Source organism: Vidua chalybeata, chromosome 7, assembly GCF_026979565.1.
Source record: "Vidua chalybeata isolate OUT-0048 chromosome 7, bVidCha1 merged haplotype, whole genome shotgun sequence".
Classification (NCBI taxonomy): domain Eukaryota; kingdom Metazoa; phylum Chordata; class Aves; order Passeriformes; family Viduidae; genus Vidua; species Vidua chalybeata.
The window spans coordinates 22,835,042-22,856,583 of record NC_071536.1 but is presented as its reverse complement, the minus strand read 5'-3'; the positions used below and the strand labels follow the sequence as shown (position 1 = coordinate 22,856,583).

The window sequence follows — 21,542 nt, the reverse complement described above, 5'->3', positions numbered from 1 at the left end:
CTAGCAGTTGCATATATTTGTATTAAATGAGTACAGCTGGTTTTATTTCTGATCTGGATTACAACAGCAGGATCAGGACAATATAACTGAAAGTCATGTCCATGAACTAACCAGGGACCCAAGTGATCAACACCACTGAATGGAATTATTTGAAGAATTGGATGCTGCCACAAGACCCTGCAGTTTGGCACTGAATGGAGTTCCAGACCTGAATTCTGGATTTAACTGAAGCCCAGGTGACTGACAGAGTATTGCAGGAAACAAGATATTTTAGGATACAGAAAATTATTCTTACCTTTACTAAAAAAAAAATAAAATTGCACAATATTTGATGTGTTCCTCAGTGAAGATATGATAATTTTTTAAACTTTGCTCTAAATGCTTCCCTTCTCCCATCCCACAGTTAATTTTAACAAATTGGATTTATTTCCATTCAAGCTAGGTCATTAGCAATCCTCATGTTTCACAGATAATATAGTGTTCACTGAAGAGACAAAGTAATAAATTTTCCTGTTTCTTTTCTATTATGAAAATTTTCTTTCCATTCTTCTACAGATCAGACCTGATGGCCAATGTTTTATTGGAAAAAAATGGTTTCACATACACTTCAGTTTTAAGTAATAGTCAGCCTTGCTTAACATTGTTTAACCTTTAGCCAATTAACCTCCTTTCACATATTTACACTGTCAGTACACACATTTGCAGATGCAAAGATTTAATATAAACCTTGACTGACTTACTAGGTGGCACATGGCAAACTGCTCCTTGCAGAAGTTGTTCACAATTTGCACTTTTCCAGTGCCCTGAAGTATCAATGTAAACACAGCTGCCAAAGGCCTGGGACTCGTCGTCTTCCCAGAAGGTAAACAAAGACCTGGTCCCATCTGACCACTCAAAGTTAAGCCCATTCTGCCAAAACAAATTTCAGGTTATTTTTCTAATATAATTTAGCACCACACAAGTTAATCTTCTTTTGGTGGCATCCTCACCAGAATTACAGAATGTCTTAATTTGCTAAAGGCCCAGCAAGGATAATCAAAAGGCAGAGCCAAGGATCCTCCTAACTCACTTCTGGGAGACTACAAACTACATCTAATTTTCTGTTTTCAGCAAGCAGTTATTTGGGCCATTGGGCTACTACGAATGAAACAACGAAATTTCAATGTCAACATTACAAGAGATTTTTTTCCCCAGGTTTTTAAGTTTTCTATGGCTTTTAGTTTTCAGTAGTCTTTGTACCAAACTGGCTGTCACTGGACTTACACATTATGTTAAAAAAAAAAAAAAAAAAGCAAGTTTAAGGCTCAAATTTTCCAGTGTTTCATCTCTAGATGCAAACTTTCTGTGACTTCAAATCAATGACACAGCTCACTAGCTTGTAACTGGCAGATCTCCTTTGCAGCATCACACTGACAGCCGGGAGGCTCCTACGTACGTCGGAAGTGAAGAGCCCGATCCAGTGGCTGTATCCCAGGCGGTTGACGATGACGGTGAGGAAGGCCTGGTGGTACTGGTCTGTAATGCTCACCAGCTCTGCACTGTTTGCCATGCAGGCTTGCAATGCTGAAGACCATGTAAAATTCCCACTTATTACTTTATACATTCTGTTTCCATATTCTAAAGTATCTGGCACAGGATACATATCAGATGCATTGATAAGATGTCTGGATGTGTCTGTTACAAACAGGAAAGAAAAAGAACTTATTTTTAAAACAGACAACTTGATCACAGCTGAGCAGCTTCTAAAAAAATAAGAACTATTGTTACAAACAAATTAAAAAATTGAAAACTCCTTGGTTTTAGGAAGGCACTGTGAAATTTTAAAAAGAGAGTTCAGTTCAAATCCCCTGCTGCTTTCTTTCATTTTAGTCTCCTTCAGAAAATAATTCAAAAAAAGGGAAACGGAATGCAGGCAGGATGGCAGAAGCAAAGCACCAGCTCATCTTTCCAGGAACTGACACATCTGTTTGGACACTTGAGCAAATTTAGCAGTTCACTACTGCCAGCAAGAGGCTGTCTCACTACTCCCTTCCTTGCTTCTCTGCTCTTCCTGCTGCAAATTCATTGGTCTGGTGTTTGCCTGACCCTGCACAAAGCTGACACAGCCTGTATCCTTTTTACAGCCTGTAAAAAGCTGCAGAAAATGACAGTAATTAGATGAAAATAAATAAATAAAGCAAGAAGCGAGAAAAATATTGGGAAGTTTTCTGCTGAATTAGCAAACTGAACTGCCTGATAGTTTGGGATAGTGCCATGGGAGGCCCGCTGGGGAGGCAGGATGGTCCATTTAACCCAGGAGCACTCTGCTGTGCATGGGGCAGTGCCGAGCTGCATTATAGCCAGGCCCAAGGGCCACTCTCAGATCCACCTCCCTGCTGGGAAAATCTTCAATTGTAACCAATAGCATTTAAACCTTGTGAATTCCTTTAGCTTTAACCAGCAGTGCTTGGTCTCGTATTAACGTGGGCAAGTGATTATACAAAGTGATTATATCTTGACCAGCCCACATCACTGGGATTCATTCCAAGAAAATAAACTTTTTTGGAGGGCTATGACCAAAAAAGGATAATTAAAGGAATGGGACGTTCCCCAAATGGCCACCAGAGACCCTCAAAAGACCCCTACTGTAACGTAATGTAATATAAGCTCCAAGAAGTGATTTAAATATGCAAAAGAATTCACAGAACGTTTAGCATATATGTATGAGTTTGGGGAAATGTAATGAATATGTATAAGTTTCACAGATTTCAACTAGTCTGTTGCCTGGCTGCAGGGCATGGAATAGGAGGAGATCTTCCCTGCAAGCCTGGCACCAAAATAAAATAATGCAGCTTTCTAACACTGCAATTACAGTGTTGGAGAGTTTTATTCCTGACTTTCAGTGACACAGCTGAGAAACGTGGGTAGGATCCTGAGCAGCCACTGCAGCCCAAACCCTCGCCAGAATCCCAGCCACCATAAGGCAACTGTTTCCCTTCCTGCCTTTCCATGCCTCCTCCGTCTCAAGCAGCAGCAAGGCGTTAAAATACAAACGTTTGGGACGTAACTGAAACAAACCAGCAGGAAAGCACATTTATTTATCTTTTCTGCACCATGTACAGGATCACTCCAGCCCTTCCCACAACTGCAGTTCCCAATAAATGATGTAAAATCCAGCTATGTTTTGCTTGAGTGGCACATAAGCACTGCCCAAAGCTGGTACTTGTTCTGCTTCCCAGCTGGCCGTGCCTCCCCTCCCAGACAGCAGCAGCAGAGTGTTGTCTCTGCATTTTAGGGTTAAATGCAGGGGTGATAATACAATATAGAGCTGAGCCATACAAAACCACCCTCGCAGTAGAGGCAGCTGCCGAGGAGACTCCCCACAGGCTCAGATGCCAGCCCTCCCTTTGCCTCAGGGTCACCAATGTGCTGCTGCCCTATTTGGGTGCCGTGTCCTGGCAGTGTCCTGCTGGCAGAGGGGCTGCCCTGGCAGGGGCTCCAGAGCTGCCCACGGCCCCCAGCCCAGAGGCAGCACCGGAACGTGGCTTGAGGAAACACAACGAACCACGTTCCTCCCAAACACTTCATGCTTCTGGCAAGGGAACTTTATGGTACCAGAATAAGAGAAGAGTGGTACTAGAAAAAAGAAGCCAAGCTCTAGTCAATAAGCCAGTCAGGTCCACAGTGTTCAGAAAAATGTATTTGCTAGAGTCTCTTGTGATCTAACACTGCAAGTTACAACCCCCCACCCTTAGTCATATTTTCATCAAAATCACCCTCAATTTAGCCTTTTGTGGTTACTCTGCAGCCATGAGAGAAAATATGAAATTTCATCTCTATTTCTAATTCAAAGATACACTAAAAAATGCTCAAAGTTAGGAGGAAAAGTTAATAACAGAATACTTTTTAGCAATTACTTCTACATCCCAGCTACTGATTTATTAGTGTAGAGCTAGTCTGTCTAAACAGCAAACTGTCTTTTATGTTCTTTGTTTTAGAGACACTTATAAAAAGCTGCTTCTAGATATAAACAAAGTAAGACAAATTCCATATAGTAAGAAAAGAGAACAGAAGCTAAGCAAGACCAAACCTTACCCTGAGTCTTTTGGCAGACAAACCCATAATTTTTCTGACAGTTTTCTAAGTACCATTTTCCCGTAAAATAAAAATTAGGGTTATTTGATACCAATGTACACAATGGAAGTTGATCTTGAATGTTAAAATGCTGTCTCTGCAATCAACACAGAACCTTATATTAATTTAAATATACACCATGTAAAACAATACATAATTATTAACTTAAGTTTAGGAGAATAATTATTTCAAAATCTCTATAACAAACATTTAGGTAGAACAATGAACAGTCCCATAAATACAATTTGAAACAATCAACTCATAATTAAAAAGTCACAAGCTTTCAGTGAACAAACCAAAATGCTAACTCCAACTGGGACTAACATGTTGTAAAACAATGTATTAAAATAGGAAATTAATAATCTTGTGCCTAAACTTTGCTCAGACCAAGCATCTAATGCTAACCACATGATTCCAAGTTGTCTGCTTAAAACCAGCTCCAAGAGAATGTGAGTAGAACCACAAATTATGTGAATGTCTGTCTCAATGGTGCCTTGTTTGCTCCTTCTAGCTGTGCCTGTAAACCTGTGCCCACAGTTCTCTGAAGTTGCAAAAATTAAGAGCAGCCTAAACTGCTGTAACAAATTTGGCCCTGTCCTATAGAAGTCATGATTTTTATGGATAAAACCAACTTCTCACTGTCACAACCCCCCTGAAAATACTCACATCCACTAGTTCAACTGGTGACCAGTTAGAATACATTTGAGCATTTTCATTCAACCATTTTTCATAATCGTCACTCTGGAAACCTATCCAAACACTTGTTTTCAACCCATATAGATTCATTGTTATGAAAGCTAGAAAATGAAGCAGAAACAAAATAAAATAAACCATTTAGGGATAATGCATTTAGGGATTAAATAAATATTAAAATAAATTAAATTAATAATTAATTAAATTAAATTAAATTATTAAATTTATTATTAAATTAAATTAAATAATTAAATTAAATTAATAAATTAAATTAAATAAATATTAAAATAAAGCATTTAGGGATAGATCAAGTCTCTTGCAACACACTAAAGCATTGAAAAAATATTTCCAATAAATGATGTTACACAGTTACTAGAAAATAAGAATGAGTGGCATTTCAGTATCATCTAACTATAAATTCAGTTAAATTGGTTAATTTCAATTGGGTTAGGATCTAGTCCATTAGCTAATAATACCAGTCTAACCACTATACAGTCCAAGTGAAGAAGCTTTTCCTAGTTTTAGTTGAAGATTTCTTAACTAAAGATAGCCAGTGAGATTCCTCCCACATTCAAATAAGTGGTTTTACAAAGTGTGTGTGAAATTCAACTACAGGTTTTTGTTCATAAGTATTTTCAAATTTGCTGGCATTTATTTCTCTGACAGTTCCAGCCTGGTGCCATACTACAGATAAGATTTTAAGTACTACTAAAAGATAAAAATGAGATAGTAAGGTAGAAGTTTTAAATTGCAAATTTTTAAATGGGTATTCCATTTTTGGGAGTATTTTCAAAGCATGGTAAGCACAAAAGAATTTGCAATTATTCCTTAAAATATATCTGTGATATATCTCAGTGAACCTTTAAATTTTGGCAAACTGAGAAACATTAATGTGTTTGAAGCAGTGGAACCATAGGTAAGAGTTGAGTAATCTTCTTTCCTAAATCTGTATCCAAGATTAAACTTTACTACAGCATCCTAATGAAGATGACGTTATTTATGTAACAATATTTTCAGCACTCTACCTTGCTCCAGTTCATCTTCCAGGATAGCAAGTGACCCATCATAGTTACTGCAGAATTCTTGTGCAGAGTACCAGTTTCTCAGATGTTCTGGATCCTTTGGAATTTGTATTAAAAAGCACTGTTTCAAAAAAAAAAAAAAAAACAAACAAAACAAAACAAAAAAACCCAAACAAACAACCTTGCTTTGTTTGCTTTCCTCCAGCCATTCATCAATCACTAAGAGTGGTCACTAGAACACTTCACATACTGTTATTGAATGTTAAATATTTCACTGGTTTCTGTCCTGCCATGGACATCTCCAGCATGCTCAGTATTAGTTTTCAGATGTGATGTGGACTGCATTCAAATCAGTTATTTCAAGGCAAACAGTTGAGGTTAAATTTATCCTTGCAGTCACTGCAGTGAACACTGGGATAAATTAGCATTGGGATAAATTCAGCCACCTCAATGCATGTTGCTATTAAGGAACTTAGGCATTTAAGAGAAACCAGATGAAATAGTTACCTTTTGACCCTCAATTGCAAATTCATTTTGGCTTATAATTATCTTTAATGAAGCCCATTTGAAACAGAGGACAGCAGCAATTAGGGATCCATTTAGCACATCAAGGGGTTAGAGACCTCTTTTAAGATCATAAAAGACACTTGGAATTGTCATATGTGGAAAAGAGAGGTTGGAACAGGCTTTTTATGGCAAATGCACAAATACAATTGCATAGCTTGTGCATATATGAGTATTTACTCCCTGAAACTAAAGTAAAATTTTTAACACCTTGTTAAGACAACTTCTTAAAGTGTGGGCAGCTACTTAACAGCACTAAATCTTGGTGACACCACGTCAGTGGTTATAAACCTAAGAGCCCTGTTTTGAAAAAGCAAGAAAATCTTCAAATATTAAGTAATCCTTACGTACAATTTCTGACCTACATATGGAATGCATTTTGAACAACGAAACAGCATAAAAAAAGGGTTTTACTTTGAATCCAAAGTGCAACCAGCCTTTGGGACATGCTCCTTGTTGGTTCGGGTCTTTTGGAATCTCCTTCTCTATCTTCTTTGGAATTTTACGTTTGCAAATACAGGGAAGAGAAACAGTACAGTTTTCATCACCCCAGAGTCCTGAGCAAAAAGAAAAATCACAGTTCAGTGTTGGTTTGAGAACTGGAAAGGGTTTTTTTCTTAAACAGCTTAGATTTTGTTTAGTGTTTGAGTAAAAGGAGATTCTGCATCAAATACATTTGGACATACTGCATTACAGTGGATCTGATGGTCTATGGACACAACCTTTTATTTCCAATTTAATTTTATCAAGTAAAACCAATTCCTCTACACTGAGTCATATAACATATGACTATAAAACCATTTATTTGTTTTTAAATTATGAAAAAATAGGATGCCTTCCAGATAAAATAGTTTGACTTCCTTACATTGAAAATTTTTGGCAAGATCCAGATGATGATATGGAATGCTGACCTGCTTAGGAGGAAAACACACTTTTCAGGGAACTCAACAAATTTTTGGCCAGCCGAGAGGGGAGGCATCTCTTCCTTTTATCTGATACTAAATATGGCAATGGCAAACTCAAGCATTCATAAATCATGAATCAAAACCCCAAGATTATATGTGGAAAAAAATAAGGTTTTATGTTTTTTCAGTTTTGACTTCCAAGCCTGGGATTACAAGACTGCAGCTGCATTAATTTTTTTTAGCTCTTCTCACAAATACAAAGCTGGCTATTTTTATTTTCCTTGGAACCTGACCTGTTTACTGTGTCATATGACTTGCAGATCACCAGAAAACAGACACTGGGAGATGACAGAAGTCAGTAAACCAGCAGCACTGTGACTTGTTTTTTAATACTTTAGTAAAATATAAAACTTTGCCATGATTGAAAGGCTAGCACCAAAATTATGGCACCCAAAAATCCCTCAGCATATTGGCTATGGGATCAAAAATAAGGTAGAAACCTGAAAGTCATGTGCTGATAGAAAAACAGTGTATTGATGAAGGAAAAATTGTTGCCAAGTCCATGTGGGTCATTTGATTATGAGAAAACTGTGAACACCAGCAATGCATTAACATTATTCCTGTTCCACATAAAAACCCAGTTAAAACTGAGGTATCAATATCACTGAAATCTTTGTATTTTGACATTAGAGAGCTGTATCTATTAATATACTTTTAAAACCTAAAACCTAATCTCTGAGCGTGTTAATGATATTTCACTATTCCTTCCTTAATAACAGAAGCAGTCGTGCAAATTATAACCATGGAACAAGACTTTAATATGGATTGCATTTCTCAAAAGCAATGAAAAAAATATAAACCCTTTGGCCAACAACAGAATCAAGTTACAATTACTGCAGCAAAAGGAAATATAAAAGAAACCTGTTTGTGATGAAATGAAGCCACATCTTTTCCCAGGTTTCTGCAGATCTCTTTCCCTCCCTTCATCCCACTTCTGGTACATTACTGGTGATTCATCTCTCCAGCTGCACAGAAACATTAAGAATGAAATTTCACTTTTTCCTGACCTTACCTAAAATTACACCCTCCATTAAAGGGTTCAAAAGGAGATGCAAGGGAGAAGAAAGTAAACAAACAACCACTGTGACCAAGGTCAATATAAATGTCTTTCACAACCCTGTCAGAAGGAATACTGCAATATGGAGATAAATTAAGAGCAGTATTATCCTGAATGATATTTACATGAGAATTGTCTCTTGAATATCCCACTCAGTCACCAAACTGCTTTGGCCTACCATACTGGGACAGGGCATGCCAGGCACAACTCACAGCACACACGAGTTCTTACCGAAATTCATCAGTGAGGTTTTCTGCGTGCAGTCCAATCCACCATTGAACATCACTAATCGACAGCTATAAAAGAAATGTTTTGCTATGTGTTTAGATGTTGTTGCCCTTCTGCCAATGCATTAACAAACTCCTAAAGTCAGACAGTGTATTCAAGTAGCATTTCCATTGGGTTCCAATGGGAAGAACAGGTGCTAAATCCTGCCCATGTTAATTCATGTAACTTCAGCAGGATTAGTCACTTGAGTAGAGCATGATTTAGCTCCTGTATTTCCACAGGATTGCTGATGTGTCTTCTGGAACCCAGGAATTTACGGTTTTTAGGAATTTACAGCCGATCTGGTTTGAAAAGACTATCATCTTAGACCATAATTTGCTTTCCCCCAATTCCTAAAATTAAACAATAGCAAATATTTCCTTTAAGCAGTAATATAGTGCTGATCCTTGATGTTTCCAAAATGTTTTCCAAACATTTTCTAACTTTGTATGGTTCATACCAGCATATTCTAGAGATGCTTTCCAGATTGATTGCTGTTCTCACGAAAGGATATAGACCTTTGCTTCTAAAAGGCCAAGTTTTATTGAAAAGCCATAGAAATAATGTAATTCCAACAGCCACGTGTTATTGCTTTGCCAAACTGATTCTAGTTTCATCTATGAATTGGTTTCATTTCAGGGTTAGCCACTTAATCACAGTTTTGGGGCTTTTGGAAGAAAAAACAAGACGTTCTGAATGTGCAGGGCACTAGAAAAGCCACCCTGTATCTGTAAAGCATTTATTTTTTGTCAGAAAGAACTGAAGTCCAGCCTGTGTTGTCCTTCCACACTATCCTTTGAGTTACAGTTAGGTTTTCTTCAGCTCACATCTTATTTAGCAATATCAAATGAGGAAAACACATTTCTGACAAAAGACTCTGAAATGCTCTCTGATTTGGTATTGCCTGGCCCCTGAATTTAAGATTTCTAATCACAGCACTCAGCCTACATATTACAGTTTTTAAAGAAATAGTGAAAAATGTGATTCCAAATTCCATGCTAAGAAATTTTAACCAAGTTTTCAAATGACACATGCAAAGTCTATTTGGACTGCTGAGTATTATTTTAGTGATTGCCACACTTACTCCTACTTCCACAGGAAAATAGTTACAATCACTCAGGGACAAACATGGCTATCTGAGAAAGCTCAGCCAAACCCAGCAGGCTTTAAAATGTCTGTGTATGTATGTTGTATTCTGAGACAAAACTTCTAAGAAGTTAAGCTGATTTCCAGTATAAAGAGACTAAACTTTGCTTTTTCACTGCAGAATGCTCATAAACCTTTGAGACACCAACTGAATTTAATGATCAATCCACTTTTAAAAGATCTCATGTAAGTAAACATTACTTTAAAGCAGCATTCTGATTATCCATTTTAAGTGATCTTAAGTTGGAAATATATATATATATTTAAAAATTTATATAATTTTTTAAAGTCATAAATATTCAGAGTCAGGTAATGTAGCAATTACATCTCATCACAGTCTCTGGTAGATGTGGAAGAAGACAAGACAGCATACCCAGTTATGTTGCTTTTCATTAAAAGCTTTTTATGCCATGATCTGTTGGTTTAAATCTATTTCATCATGCTTTAATATTTAATTACTTAAATAGGAGATTAAAATTATACATAATTCCTTGGAAACGGAAAGATCCCATATTACAACAACACAATTCCATTTATGCTTTCTGTTACAAGTTAAAAGCAGAGAAGGCCTGTACACAATAAGTGTGGGTCAAGAGCTTTTCTCCCCAGAACCAGATGTTCTTTTAAAGATTACACTACAATATCCCTTTACATTACAGATGTAGAATTTTGTCCTCAGTAAGGCAGACAGAATATTTGCAATAATTTTTAAAATTGTCATTATTTTGATTTTACTGACAACATCTAAAAGGAAACAGATTCAGTTTCTTGGGAATTCATCTGCTTGTGAAGCTATTTCTCACTTTCAAAGCTGTTTGTTACATCAGAAAGGTTCTAGGGAAATTCTGCTGTAAACCAGAGGAGGAAATTTAGCGGAAAATATCTTTTTTCCCCCATATAAAAATCCATTGTCACAAGGAGGAACCATGACAGCTCCCCTTGGCCTGGGAGGGGTGGGCAGAGAGGAAGAAGCAGAGAGGGATGTACACCACACATGAAACACACCTTTCTCTTTGCCCCCAGTTACTTTCCCAGCTTTGGGATTGGAATCTGGCTTTTGCTCCTCTTGGGTCTTTTGAGGCAGATTGGTCAATCTGCTCATTAGCAGAGATGATTCTGCTGATTTGAAATGTTATTGACTTCTTAAGCTAAACAGGACTTCAGGGAGAGCTACGGGAAATGAAGACAGCAAGAACATTATTTCTAAAGTAAAATGTCTTTCATATTCTACCTGGAGTAACAGGCAGACAGTTTCTCTGAAAGATATGGCAGAAAATAATCAATTACCACCTGAGGGTTTATTTTTTAAAAGGGGTGCTTCTTACCTTCCTTATTTTATTTTGAATAAAGGTTTGTTCACCAGAAGAATTTATTATTGCCAATCCACCACGAAGCCAGCCACAGACAAACTTGCAGGTTTCCCATTCTGCAGGGCTGACATGGAAAAGATATTCTGCTCCTTGATAATATGACCAGGGCAGTTCTAGAAAATGAGCAAGAGTCAGTGGTGTGCAGGGGCAAAAATCTCATTTCAAGTCTCATCTTTTTTTACCCCCATGGCCTGCCTGCAGCCACATGTCAGAGGACAAATATACCACTAGGAACAGCAGAACCATATTTAACATATCAATTTGTGGTGACAAAAAATGGAGTATGAGTTTGTTTTTTTTTCTAATACTCTATCCCCTGAGACTGCAGCACTATCAAGAGCAGTATCTGATGTTCTGGTGTTCCTAAACAACAGTGGCAGATTTATCTGTAACTAATAGTTCCTACAGAGTTCCTTACTGTAAATTTTCAACTTAGAATATTTTAGTTATTTTATTTTTAACAAAGGCTTAAATTTTATTTCCAAGTGATATTGTTTCAAGATGAAAAAAAGAAAATATTTTCCTACCAGCTGTGTACCAAACTGGACTCATTGGTTTGACACCTGCAAAAAAAACCAAAACAAACCAAAAATCATTAAGAATATTGCTATCCTTGTTCAGGGATAAAAAAGGGAGTTAAACTTGGAATAAAATAAAATAATCGCCACACTCACTAAAAGACATTTACAGTAGTTTTTGTGAATAACAACTTTGAATGAGTATTTCCAACTAACTGGTAATCTTGCTACATGTTTTTAAATGGACTGTTCACATTAGATCTGTTAACTGAACAACAAACATAAGTGGAATAACCCATTTAGCTTTTCCATGATTTCATGCAGAAGACCAGTGAGAACTCCAGAGGTGGCTAAAAAGGAGACTTTTAGATTTTTTTTTCCTTGTCTCTATTGAATTGCAAGCAATGTGTATAACAGACAGTGCATGTTAATTAACATTCTACCTTTTGGTATTTTGCATATCCATTCACGCTTTTCATTGCAGTGTGCTGGAAAGACTGTTCTGTTTACTTTGAACACACCACAGTTTCTTGAGTCATCTTCAAGATACTTGTCCTCCAAAAACGATGATACAACCTGAAAACAGCACATTCATTCTCTTTCACAGCCAGCCCAAGATGTAGCATTTAAAAACCTCATCATGGAGAAAAAGGAAGGATTTAGACATGTGTGTACAATAGGAACATCTAAGCAACAACTAGAGGGCCGCCTAAATTATGATGGTAAAATACAAATAATTGGGTCCATAGTCATGTTTTCTGAATGTCCTGTACAACTCACTCTTATCAGACTTCTTCTTCATAAAAATAAGTGAATAGCTATGAAGCCTAACAACTTTGACATGATTAACAGCAGTTGCCCACATCTAAAAGCCTTTGCCTCGGTTCAACGTATGCTCAGATATGACTTGAAAGGTTACTGAAATACAGAGTAAATAGATAGTTACAGGTGTTCTGTCAGACCACTGCCACGTCCCTCCAGAAAGTGCATTTCTTTTATTAAATCCAATCCAGAACTGTCTCTCTTCTGTTCTATAACAGAAAAAAAGAAAATAATATTTCTCATGCATTTTTTACTTCCCATTTCAGAAATAATTTTTAATAGTACAAACACACATATTCATTTCTTCTTGAATTCAATATATCATTCCATAATACATTTCTTAACTTTTTAGTTGAAGTAAACTCTTGCTTTCCCTCTAAAATGTTAGATTATGTTTTACAAGATGAAAACATTTAAAATAGGATTAAAATGGTAGAACCTCCATTTCAACTAAGAATGGTAACTCACAAAAACACCACCTTGACAACAACAGCTGCTCAACATTTACCACAAAGATCATCTTCAAAAAGAATCACACTGCAATGTTGCTGATGCATTTCACCCATTTTTAAGTTCACATTAGAGTAGGGACTTCTTTGGACACTAGTAAAGAGGATGGAATAATGTAAATTGTAGATTAGTATGATTATGATAAATCTTGTTGGTGTTAAAAAGATATTTACCTATCAAAAATGGTATATAATAGATTGTTTAAAAATGTCTCTTCATAGATGTGGCTAAAACTAGCAAGATGGGCTCCAAAATCTTGACATAACACTTCTGCTTCATCCCATGTTCTTCTCATCAGAACTTTTTCGTTGTGAAATATCTGCAATAAAATAAACATTGTCATAAATGTAGTTCATTTTAGAGAGCAGTTTTTTCAGAAACCCATAAAAATCAAATATTAGTCACAGTTTTTCCAAGCTAAAGCCAGGTATATTCCAAGCATAGCTCTGATTTTTGTTACTTTCTCTCGCTTTTAAATGCAGTGCAGGATGGTAACAGGAAATTTTTGTTTGTTGAGTGAAAGAAATAACGCCTCATAAAAAATGTTTTCGGAGCAGCACATTCTTAAGCTGATGTAGAATCAGAAAAACTCAAAGCCGGTATGACATGTACCTTATAGCAACTGAGCAGATTAGGTTCTGACTCCCATCCAAAATAGCAGGAACTCGAATATTTTTCAAAAGTAAGTTCAGGTTCTTCATAAGAATTGACTTTTTGCTTGCACAATGACATTGCTTTGAAGTTCTTACAGTTTTTCACCTCCCAGTAACCAACAGGGTGCTCCCCTCGCATGGCCACACATCCTCCAGAACGACCTAGACACGGGAATAAGTGCTGAATATCAGAATAAAACATCTGAATTTTGTGATTTTTTTTTGGTCAAGTGGCTGTTTTATTGACATGAGTTTCTGGATAAAACCTTAATGAACTTACAAAACTAGCAAATTCTTTGGTCAGTAGCCAGTTTATAAGCCTCTGTTGGCTGGCTTGAGCTTGTAAAATGAACGAGGACAAACAGTTCCTCTCACAAAATGCAGGAGAAGAAATGCAATTAAAAACATTACTTTTGCAAAATGCAGTAGTAAAGCAAAAAATGTAAAGAGTCCAAATCAGAGAGCCATTATTAAAATGGAGTATCTTTATAAATATGTCTCTATTTTCAGGTATTATTTAGTGGTTTATGTTTCAAAGGTTGAACAAGTGTTCAATTTTTGTTTCCTTGGACTATTTTCTTTAGAATTATTATGAAGCAAACAAGATCAAACTAAAGGGGAAGAAGAAGAAGCCTCCACACATTCACAGAAATGTATCTGGCAAGCTCTGTCCTATTTTTCATATAAAATGCAAATTTCAAACTGTGACTGTTACTGAATAAAATTCATTACTTTTCTAGGATGTTTTGCTGAGAGTCTCAGGAAGCCCTTGAAAAGCTCATGAAGAAATGTAGGGAAAGCATCAAGTTTGGGTTTTGACCATATTAAAAAAAAGAAAATACGATGTATACAACAAATGTATTATCGTTCATAAAGGAATGTATGAAAAACACCTCATGGGAAAAGAAGAATTTCAGGGGTTAGCTGTGCCTGTAAGGAGGGCCTGACTGTGGGCAACTTCAGGTTATGGAGCCAACAGCAGATGTAAATTTATCTCTCTGCTCTCCTGGCCAGGCAGAGAGGAAAGGACAGGGACTCTTCAGTCCCTGCTAAGACACTGGTGCAGAAGAGAGCACCCTCCCCAGTTTCCATTTCCAAGCCACTCTATTTTTTACCAGCATGCTACTCACGTGGCTGGTACTTGTTCCAGTTTGTGTAGCTCATGGAGCGATTCTTTCCTGCTGTACTGAGCCAAAAGTATTCTCCTGTGTTGTTAAGGTCTTGCAATCCTATCCAAAAATAAGTTCTCTCAGATTCTGCCATGCTGCGGATCATGCTGTTGATAAAAGCTTGTTCAAACCTTAATAAAATAATCAAAATAAAGGTTTTTAGAATAAAATAGATAAATTGGTATTTCAGTGAATAGCTCTCATAACATTATTTAAATTATCTCAGAAGAGAAGAATATAATGGAGGTACTTTATTTTCTTTACAGAATGCTGTGGGGAACTTGAGTCTGTAGCACAAGCCACAATTTTTCCCTATTTTTCCAGCACTTGAGCACATAAAAGAAACACTAGAATCATATCTTATAACCTCAGTGTTTGAATTGCAAGATGTAAAGACAGAATGTATTAATGATGCACAAATAAACACAAAAAAATCCATGTATAAAGGAAAAATGTTAGTGGGGTCTGAAAAGGCTCCAGAAGAAAGAAAAGAAAAATCTCTGCACAAAAGTGTCCTTCTGAAACCAGCAGACACACAAACCAGCACCAAGAAACCAGATCTGAAGCGCCCAAAGCACCAGTTGAACTGACTTCAAAGAATCACTTTTTTCTTCTTTGATTTCTTCACTAAAGTTGTGTGAGAGATATACACCTTTTTGCAAGTAATTACTGTTGTGCATAGTAATCCAATTTTCACTTAAATGCAATTAGTTTTGATATAATTGGTATAGGATTATACAAGAATGCTTCAGTTTATGAGGACATATAATCAGCTGACAATGAAAATTAAATAGCAAAGGCGTTTTCCAGTTTGATAAAGACTCATTTGACTTTCTGGTTTCACAAACTCTGAAAAGAATGGCTAAATTAATGTAAAAAAAAATGAATGTAACACTGTCAGTGACTCAGAACTTGTATTTAATTTTCATTTCCTCTGCATGTTCTCTTTTTATGTCTACTCTCCTTCCTCTACAACTTACTATGTAATGAATGTTTTAGGATCAATAAGTGAAAAGTTTTTGCAGTTTTCACTCCAGAACAACAAACCCCAGCAGTAATTTAACAAAACCACTAAACTAACATTCTTTTGCTACTCCTTGCTACTGCTGCTAACTGGAACTGGAAAATAGTATCATAATTAGTGATGGCTACACCAAGAAGTGAAAAAAATAAAAATAAAACAGCAGAAAAAGACAGAAGACATGATTCTAGTGATGTGCAGCATGCCCTCAGCTCCCTGTCACTTTTGAGCTGCCAAAGCTCAGCTGCAAGAATTTGTCCCTTATTCCCCCTTAAAGGACCTTTGTCACACTGCAGCTCAGTGCTGCACACCCTGTGCACAATCCTGAAACCACTGGGCAGAGCAAATTCCCATTGATGTAAATCCTTATGCAGGGCAGCCAGTGTTTTCCTAAAATACCTACCCTACTATTTATCTGATTGCTGAGGGTTACTTCCCCTGGTCTAAAGGGAGCACATATTTCCTCCTTCTTTTTTTGGGGTTTGGGGGTTTTTAGTTGTTGTTGTTTAGGGTTTTTTTTTAACAGTAAATATGCAGCAGTTGAAGTATTGATGTAGTTGATCTATTAGTATGTCAAACTTTTATGGAAAGCCAACATAAAGGGTAAATAACAAAGACAGCAGAGAAAACCCAAGCATCTGGATGCCTACAGAGGAGAAAGCTCTTGCTAAAGCTGTAATAGGGGCAAATAAGAACAAGGCATGGGGAAACAGCAACAAATGCTTTCAAACATTTACTCTCTTACCCTGTTTGCTGAGAAACCACATAAAATGAACACATAAATAGAAACATTTATAAAACATTAACTGATTTTGATTAAAATTTTATATTTTTTAAATATGAAGATATTTTTCAGTACACCTTCCAAGTACACCAATAAAGTTTTTTAAAGATGTTAGATACCCCTGCAGAAAGCATTTTCTTTAGATTTCTGCATGCCCAAGTGTGCACATTGCTAGAAGTGTTTATTAGCCTAACAATTGCTTTTTACTGAATTAATTTTCAATTAAAAAGTAAGGCAAAGCACACCTTTGATTTTAGCTGATGTTAGTAATTATGCTCACCTCTCAAGCAAATATTATTTCACAATGGTAATATGTTTTGCCATGCAACGCTTTATAAAGTTAGACTAGCTCTTGTTAGAGGTATCTTCACACTGTCTAATAAGATTAACTACCTGTTTGTTACTGATACAAGTGCAGGTGGGCAGAAATAACCACTGGAAGCATGTTCAAAACTTCGAGGGGTACTGTCGATTTTGTAACAATATCCACCATGTCTTTCCCATCCCTTAAAAGAAATGAACATTATTTTATAGATTATTAATTATTGTATAGCTGTTAAAAACTTGGCCCCCTTTTATCTGATGATCCTTGGCATCCCTATAGATCTTTTCTTTCCTACCATGGTTGAAGAGCAGTTACCCTCAAGGTCACTGAAAATATGGATATCAGATGAACCAGAACACTGTGTCAGTGGTCAGCCTGCCTCATGTTATCTCATTATTAGTCTTTTACTTCATACTATTCACCCCTGGATGTCCAAAAGACACCACCTGGCCTGGTGTAAGTTCTGCTGGCATGAGTTCATGCAGCATACCTGCTTGGTTTTATGATTAACTGTTTTAAATGAGCAAGAGAATAAATACTGACCAGTGGCTCAATACCTTGAGATGCAATCCTGAGTGGCACAGGATTGAGAAGAAGTTGAAGTACTGTCAAACTGCTGACTACAGCTTGTCAAGAAAACCTTGATGCCCTGCACATTTTTCACCCAGTCAGGACTGTGACAAACCTTTCTTACACTAATAAAACACAAAATTCTTGAGTGACGAAATAAATCGGTCCAAATGAAATAAATGCAGTCACCCTAAACGTTTGGAAATGTAAAGCTGGAATCAAGCAGTAATGTCCATAATGGTATGACAAGAACTCTGGATTTGGACACTACATCTGGCAAAAGACTGCATCTGACTCCAAACAAATATATTTTAAAATTCTTATAATTCAACTGAACTGGTTGTGCTTCTTCATTTCCCAAGAAACAAGACAGGAAATTTAAAAACGGAAGACAATGAGCTAAATAATAAAGCAGCTTAGAAAAGAGAAATTTTTTCCTCCACAGTTTTGACTATAACAGAAATTCAACAAGTTTCCTCTTTCCACACTGTTAAAAGGAACTGATGGTAAATTAAATGATACTTCAACACGCTTTCTTTTAGTACCAGAACACAGAGCCTAAATGCCTAAAAATAAGATGCAATGTCCTGGTTAGATAGCTGTGCTCCTCCCCATTTGTGTTTGAAAGCAAATGTACAAGTGGAAGAGTTCACCCTCTGTGTCAATGAAACCAGTATGTTTTCACCCTGACATTCCATTTCAATGTATGAAAACCATGTGTGGGATGAGGCATCATATAACAGCCATTATTTGCACAGATGGTGGACAAATGGGCTTCACTTTTGATCTAGAAAGAAATAGGAACTTGGGTCACAATCACTGATGAAACAACAAGCCATGAAAGGCATCTTGTGAAGGCTTTTAATCTTACATTAAAATTTACTTTATATACATTTAAAGCAAACAATGAGATGTTTCCAAGCAAAACATGCATGTCTTTAATATGAAGAACTAAAATTATCTCTCTATTTGCATCCATATGTTCTGTAGCTATATTTAGAGGTTACCTATATAATTCTATGTCATTAATATAGTTCTAAAACAACCACAAACCCACTTACCTCTGGACAATTTGATTCCAGTTCAGGAGAGACACTATTAAATTCCCCTGCTTTTTTGCAGATATATAAAGATTTGTCTTCACATTTTTTAATCCTCCAATGTCCCTCCTAAGGAATAAAAGGGAGCATATTCCATATATACCCATATTCTCATGCATATCTATACAAACATTAGATCACACTCTCTCTTCCTCTTTTAACTCTTCACTTAAAAAAAGGTAATTTTTCTCACTCCATTTACTTTTCGTTAGATGGTTCATTTATTTCTACCAACACTGTCAGCAGGACATCCCAAATCAATCATACAAATGGTTTGTCTCTTTGACTCAGTCTTCAGGATGTAAAGCATCTTAGTTAACTAATACCATGGCCATGCCAGAGCAATTTTCTTTCCAGCTATCACAGTTCTTTGTAAGATTAATCTCCATATTTGAACAGTCCTTACTCAAGATATTACAAACTTTGTATCATTTAATTTTCACACATCTGTACATACTAGACATATATCAAAAACAGTGCTTGAAGAATTTTATCTCAACCATATTTTTCCTTGTATTTTACTTTTTCATTTGTGTTTGTTTACACTTGCAAACTGAGTAAAATATGACTTTGGAATATAAAACCCCCCATTGTTCTAAAGGCCTATTTTCTGCTTCCAGTAGGAACAGACTTTTCCCAGTCATTGTAATTGTCTTAGTTTTCCCCTGAGTTAAAGACTGCAACCTGGACCCACTACTGTAGAGACAACAGAAAGTCTTCTTGATACACTTTTCACACTCAGACAAAACATACTTTGCAAAAAATTTTTTTTAAATTATCATGCTACTTATGCAAGTCATGTATTAGTGAGTTTAAGTACTGTTAATTGCAAAAGTAAAGTAAATGCATGACCACATTGCAAAAGAATTGACAGTGCCATGAATACTAACAAGACAGGACAGTGTTGTTTTAACATTACTCCCTGTTTTACAAACCCTGACTGATCTGGTATCAATCTCCTGCTACCAACTTCTATACTTCCATGTAGACCTAGACTACTGTTTTGAAAGATGCTCCATAAAATTTATAGATATTTACACAAAAATAATACAGGCACAGCTGACAGTTTCTCAAAACATTAATTTGAAACTTTCAAGACCAGAACTTATGCATCATAAATTATGATACACATTACTTGGATTTTAAATTACTTTATCAAAATACCCACTCTTATTTGTTTTCTTCCGTTTGGCTGGCTTTATATATGTAGCACTTTCTATTGAACATAAGCTCAAAATCTGTGATTAATTTTCTGTGCATCAGTACTGCAGAATGTATTGGTTTCTAAAGGCTCTATTGCATTTATCATAACATTAATACATTAGGAATCAAAAACAAAGTCATACTCCAGGTCATGGTTTAAAAAAGTATGCACCAGCAAGAAACAAAATTATTATGAGCTTAAATTAAAGTGCCTAATTCTTTTAAAAAGAAAACTTACAGGTCCTTGTGCTGAAACACAGAGTTCTCCTGTTCTTTGAAAGGTGTTAGGTTCTTGTCTGTGCCAGTTAGAGAATTTTACTGGGGTGCTATCTGACCACTCAAAAACAACAGGAGTGTTATTACTGTATAATCCAATCCACGTCTCTGTTACATTTTCTGTAAAAGAATAAGTGAGTTCAGATTTTAATGTTGAAGTGATAAAGCCTGTTTTTCCTCTAACACGACACTACTATTAAAATTATTAATAGGATTTTCATAGAAATGTCCTTCTTTCAAGAAAAAATAAAAGCTATATAAACTTTAGGAAATCTTACTGATGAGACTATGTTCTACTGCTCTTGAAAACGAAGTAATTTCAAAAATAGAATCAACATACATGTTAATACGCTTTGAAATCATAAAAAATACAAATTAAGAGCATATGCACTTTCTTGAAGTGTATGGGACAGAAAAACTGACATGGAAATGAAATATTTCTTCATATAATTTTCCATGGCACACTCAGCTTTAGGTTTCTCTGAGACTTACAGGGTCCAGTGACAGCACAGTTGTAGCCAGTATCTGACAAATGTAGGAGAGACAAGGCTTGCATTTTGATGTAAAATCTTATTTTACCAGCTACTACAGGAGAAAAAGCACTCAGGCTTTCAGGCATGTAAGCCCTTTTCCTGAAGAGAAGCCTGAAGCAGGCTGGAGAGAAGCAGCAGACTGAAGCTGAATTCAAGTTGAAAACAATTACATCTAGCCATTACGGCATCCCTGCAAATAATGGTATTTGTTATCTATGGAGGGTCTTAATAGAGGTGAGGAAGATGATGGAGGTTAACCTCCTAATCTCCACAAGACACTGCCCCAGCTCTGCGACAGAAACTCACAACTGAACTGTGCAGCTCTGCCAGCACACTGGGTTCAGTGGCAGGCTGAAAATACTCACTTTTCTTTGCTGCTGTTATGACAACAAAAGCATTGGCATTGCTGCATCAAAGAGCTTTTGTTCATTAAGTTCCTTGTGTAATTATGCTACCTCTGAGGACAATGTGAACTAGCAGAGGTGCTTTGATACGCCCTGCTGACATCAAAGAGGGCTCTGCCCTCATAATAACAGCAGCAATTTTGCAGTGTGGATCAGGCCATATTGCAAGCCAAAGATACACTGAATTGGTTTTGCTTCTAAGCACAACTCTAGTATAAGGCTGATGACTGAATATTTTGCAAGTTTGCAGGGAACCAGGCAAGAGCAGGAAAGGACAAAAGCTAGCATGTTTACTATGGCCTCACTGCATCTCCTTTGTGGAGTCATATCTTTATTTTCAGAATGGTTATTGGAAAAGGTGACTGTGCATTTTTAAGACTCCTAGAATGGGCATGCAACAGTTTCTTTTTTTGCAAACATAATTTGGGTGTGCCATGTAATATAGTGCTTAGATGGT

General features: G+C 36.5%; 1 protein-coding gene across 1 annotated transcript in view; it reads right to left on the bottom strand.

Annotated features, from left to right (window-relative positions):
• Positions 1-21,542, bottom strand: part of PLA2R1 (phospholipase A2 receptor 1) — a 37,032-nt gene that overhangs the window by 5,199 nt on the left and 10,291 nt on the right. Inside the window, exons 8-25 of the mRNA XM_053948101.1 lie at positions 20,111-20,268; positions 18,631-18,738; positions 17,068-17,180; positions 14,831-15,000; positions 13,660-13,862; positions 13,221-13,366; positions 12,662-12,746; positions 12,159-12,291; positions 11,725-11,760; positions 11,153-11,310; positions 8,646-8,710; positions 8,219-8,322; positions 6,807-6,949; positions 5,832-5,949; positions 4,780-4,910; positions 4,075-4,210; positions 1,436-1,674; positions 741-909 (exon numbers count right to left, since the gene is read on the bottom strand). Of these exons, the coding sequence (XP_053804076.1) occupies positions 741-909; positions 1,436-1,674; positions 4,075-4,210; positions 4,780-4,910; positions 5,832-5,949; positions 6,807-6,949; positions 8,219-8,322; positions 8,646-8,710; positions 11,153-11,310; positions 11,725-11,760; positions 12,159-12,291; positions 12,662-12,746; positions 13,221-13,366; positions 13,660-13,862; positions 14,831-15,000; positions 17,068-17,180; positions 18,631-18,738; positions 20,111-20,268 (2,415 nt within the window). The remainder of the gene's footprint in view (positions 1-740; positions 910-1,435; positions 1,675-4,074; positions 4,211-4,779; positions 4,911-5,831; positions 5,950-6,806; positions 6,950-8,218; positions 8,323-8,645; positions 8,711-11,152; positions 11,311-11,724; positions 11,761-12,158; positions 12,292-12,661; positions 12,747-13,220; positions 13,367-13,659; positions 13,863-14,830; positions 15,001-17,067; positions 17,181-18,630; positions 18,739-20,110; positions 20,269-21,542) is intronic.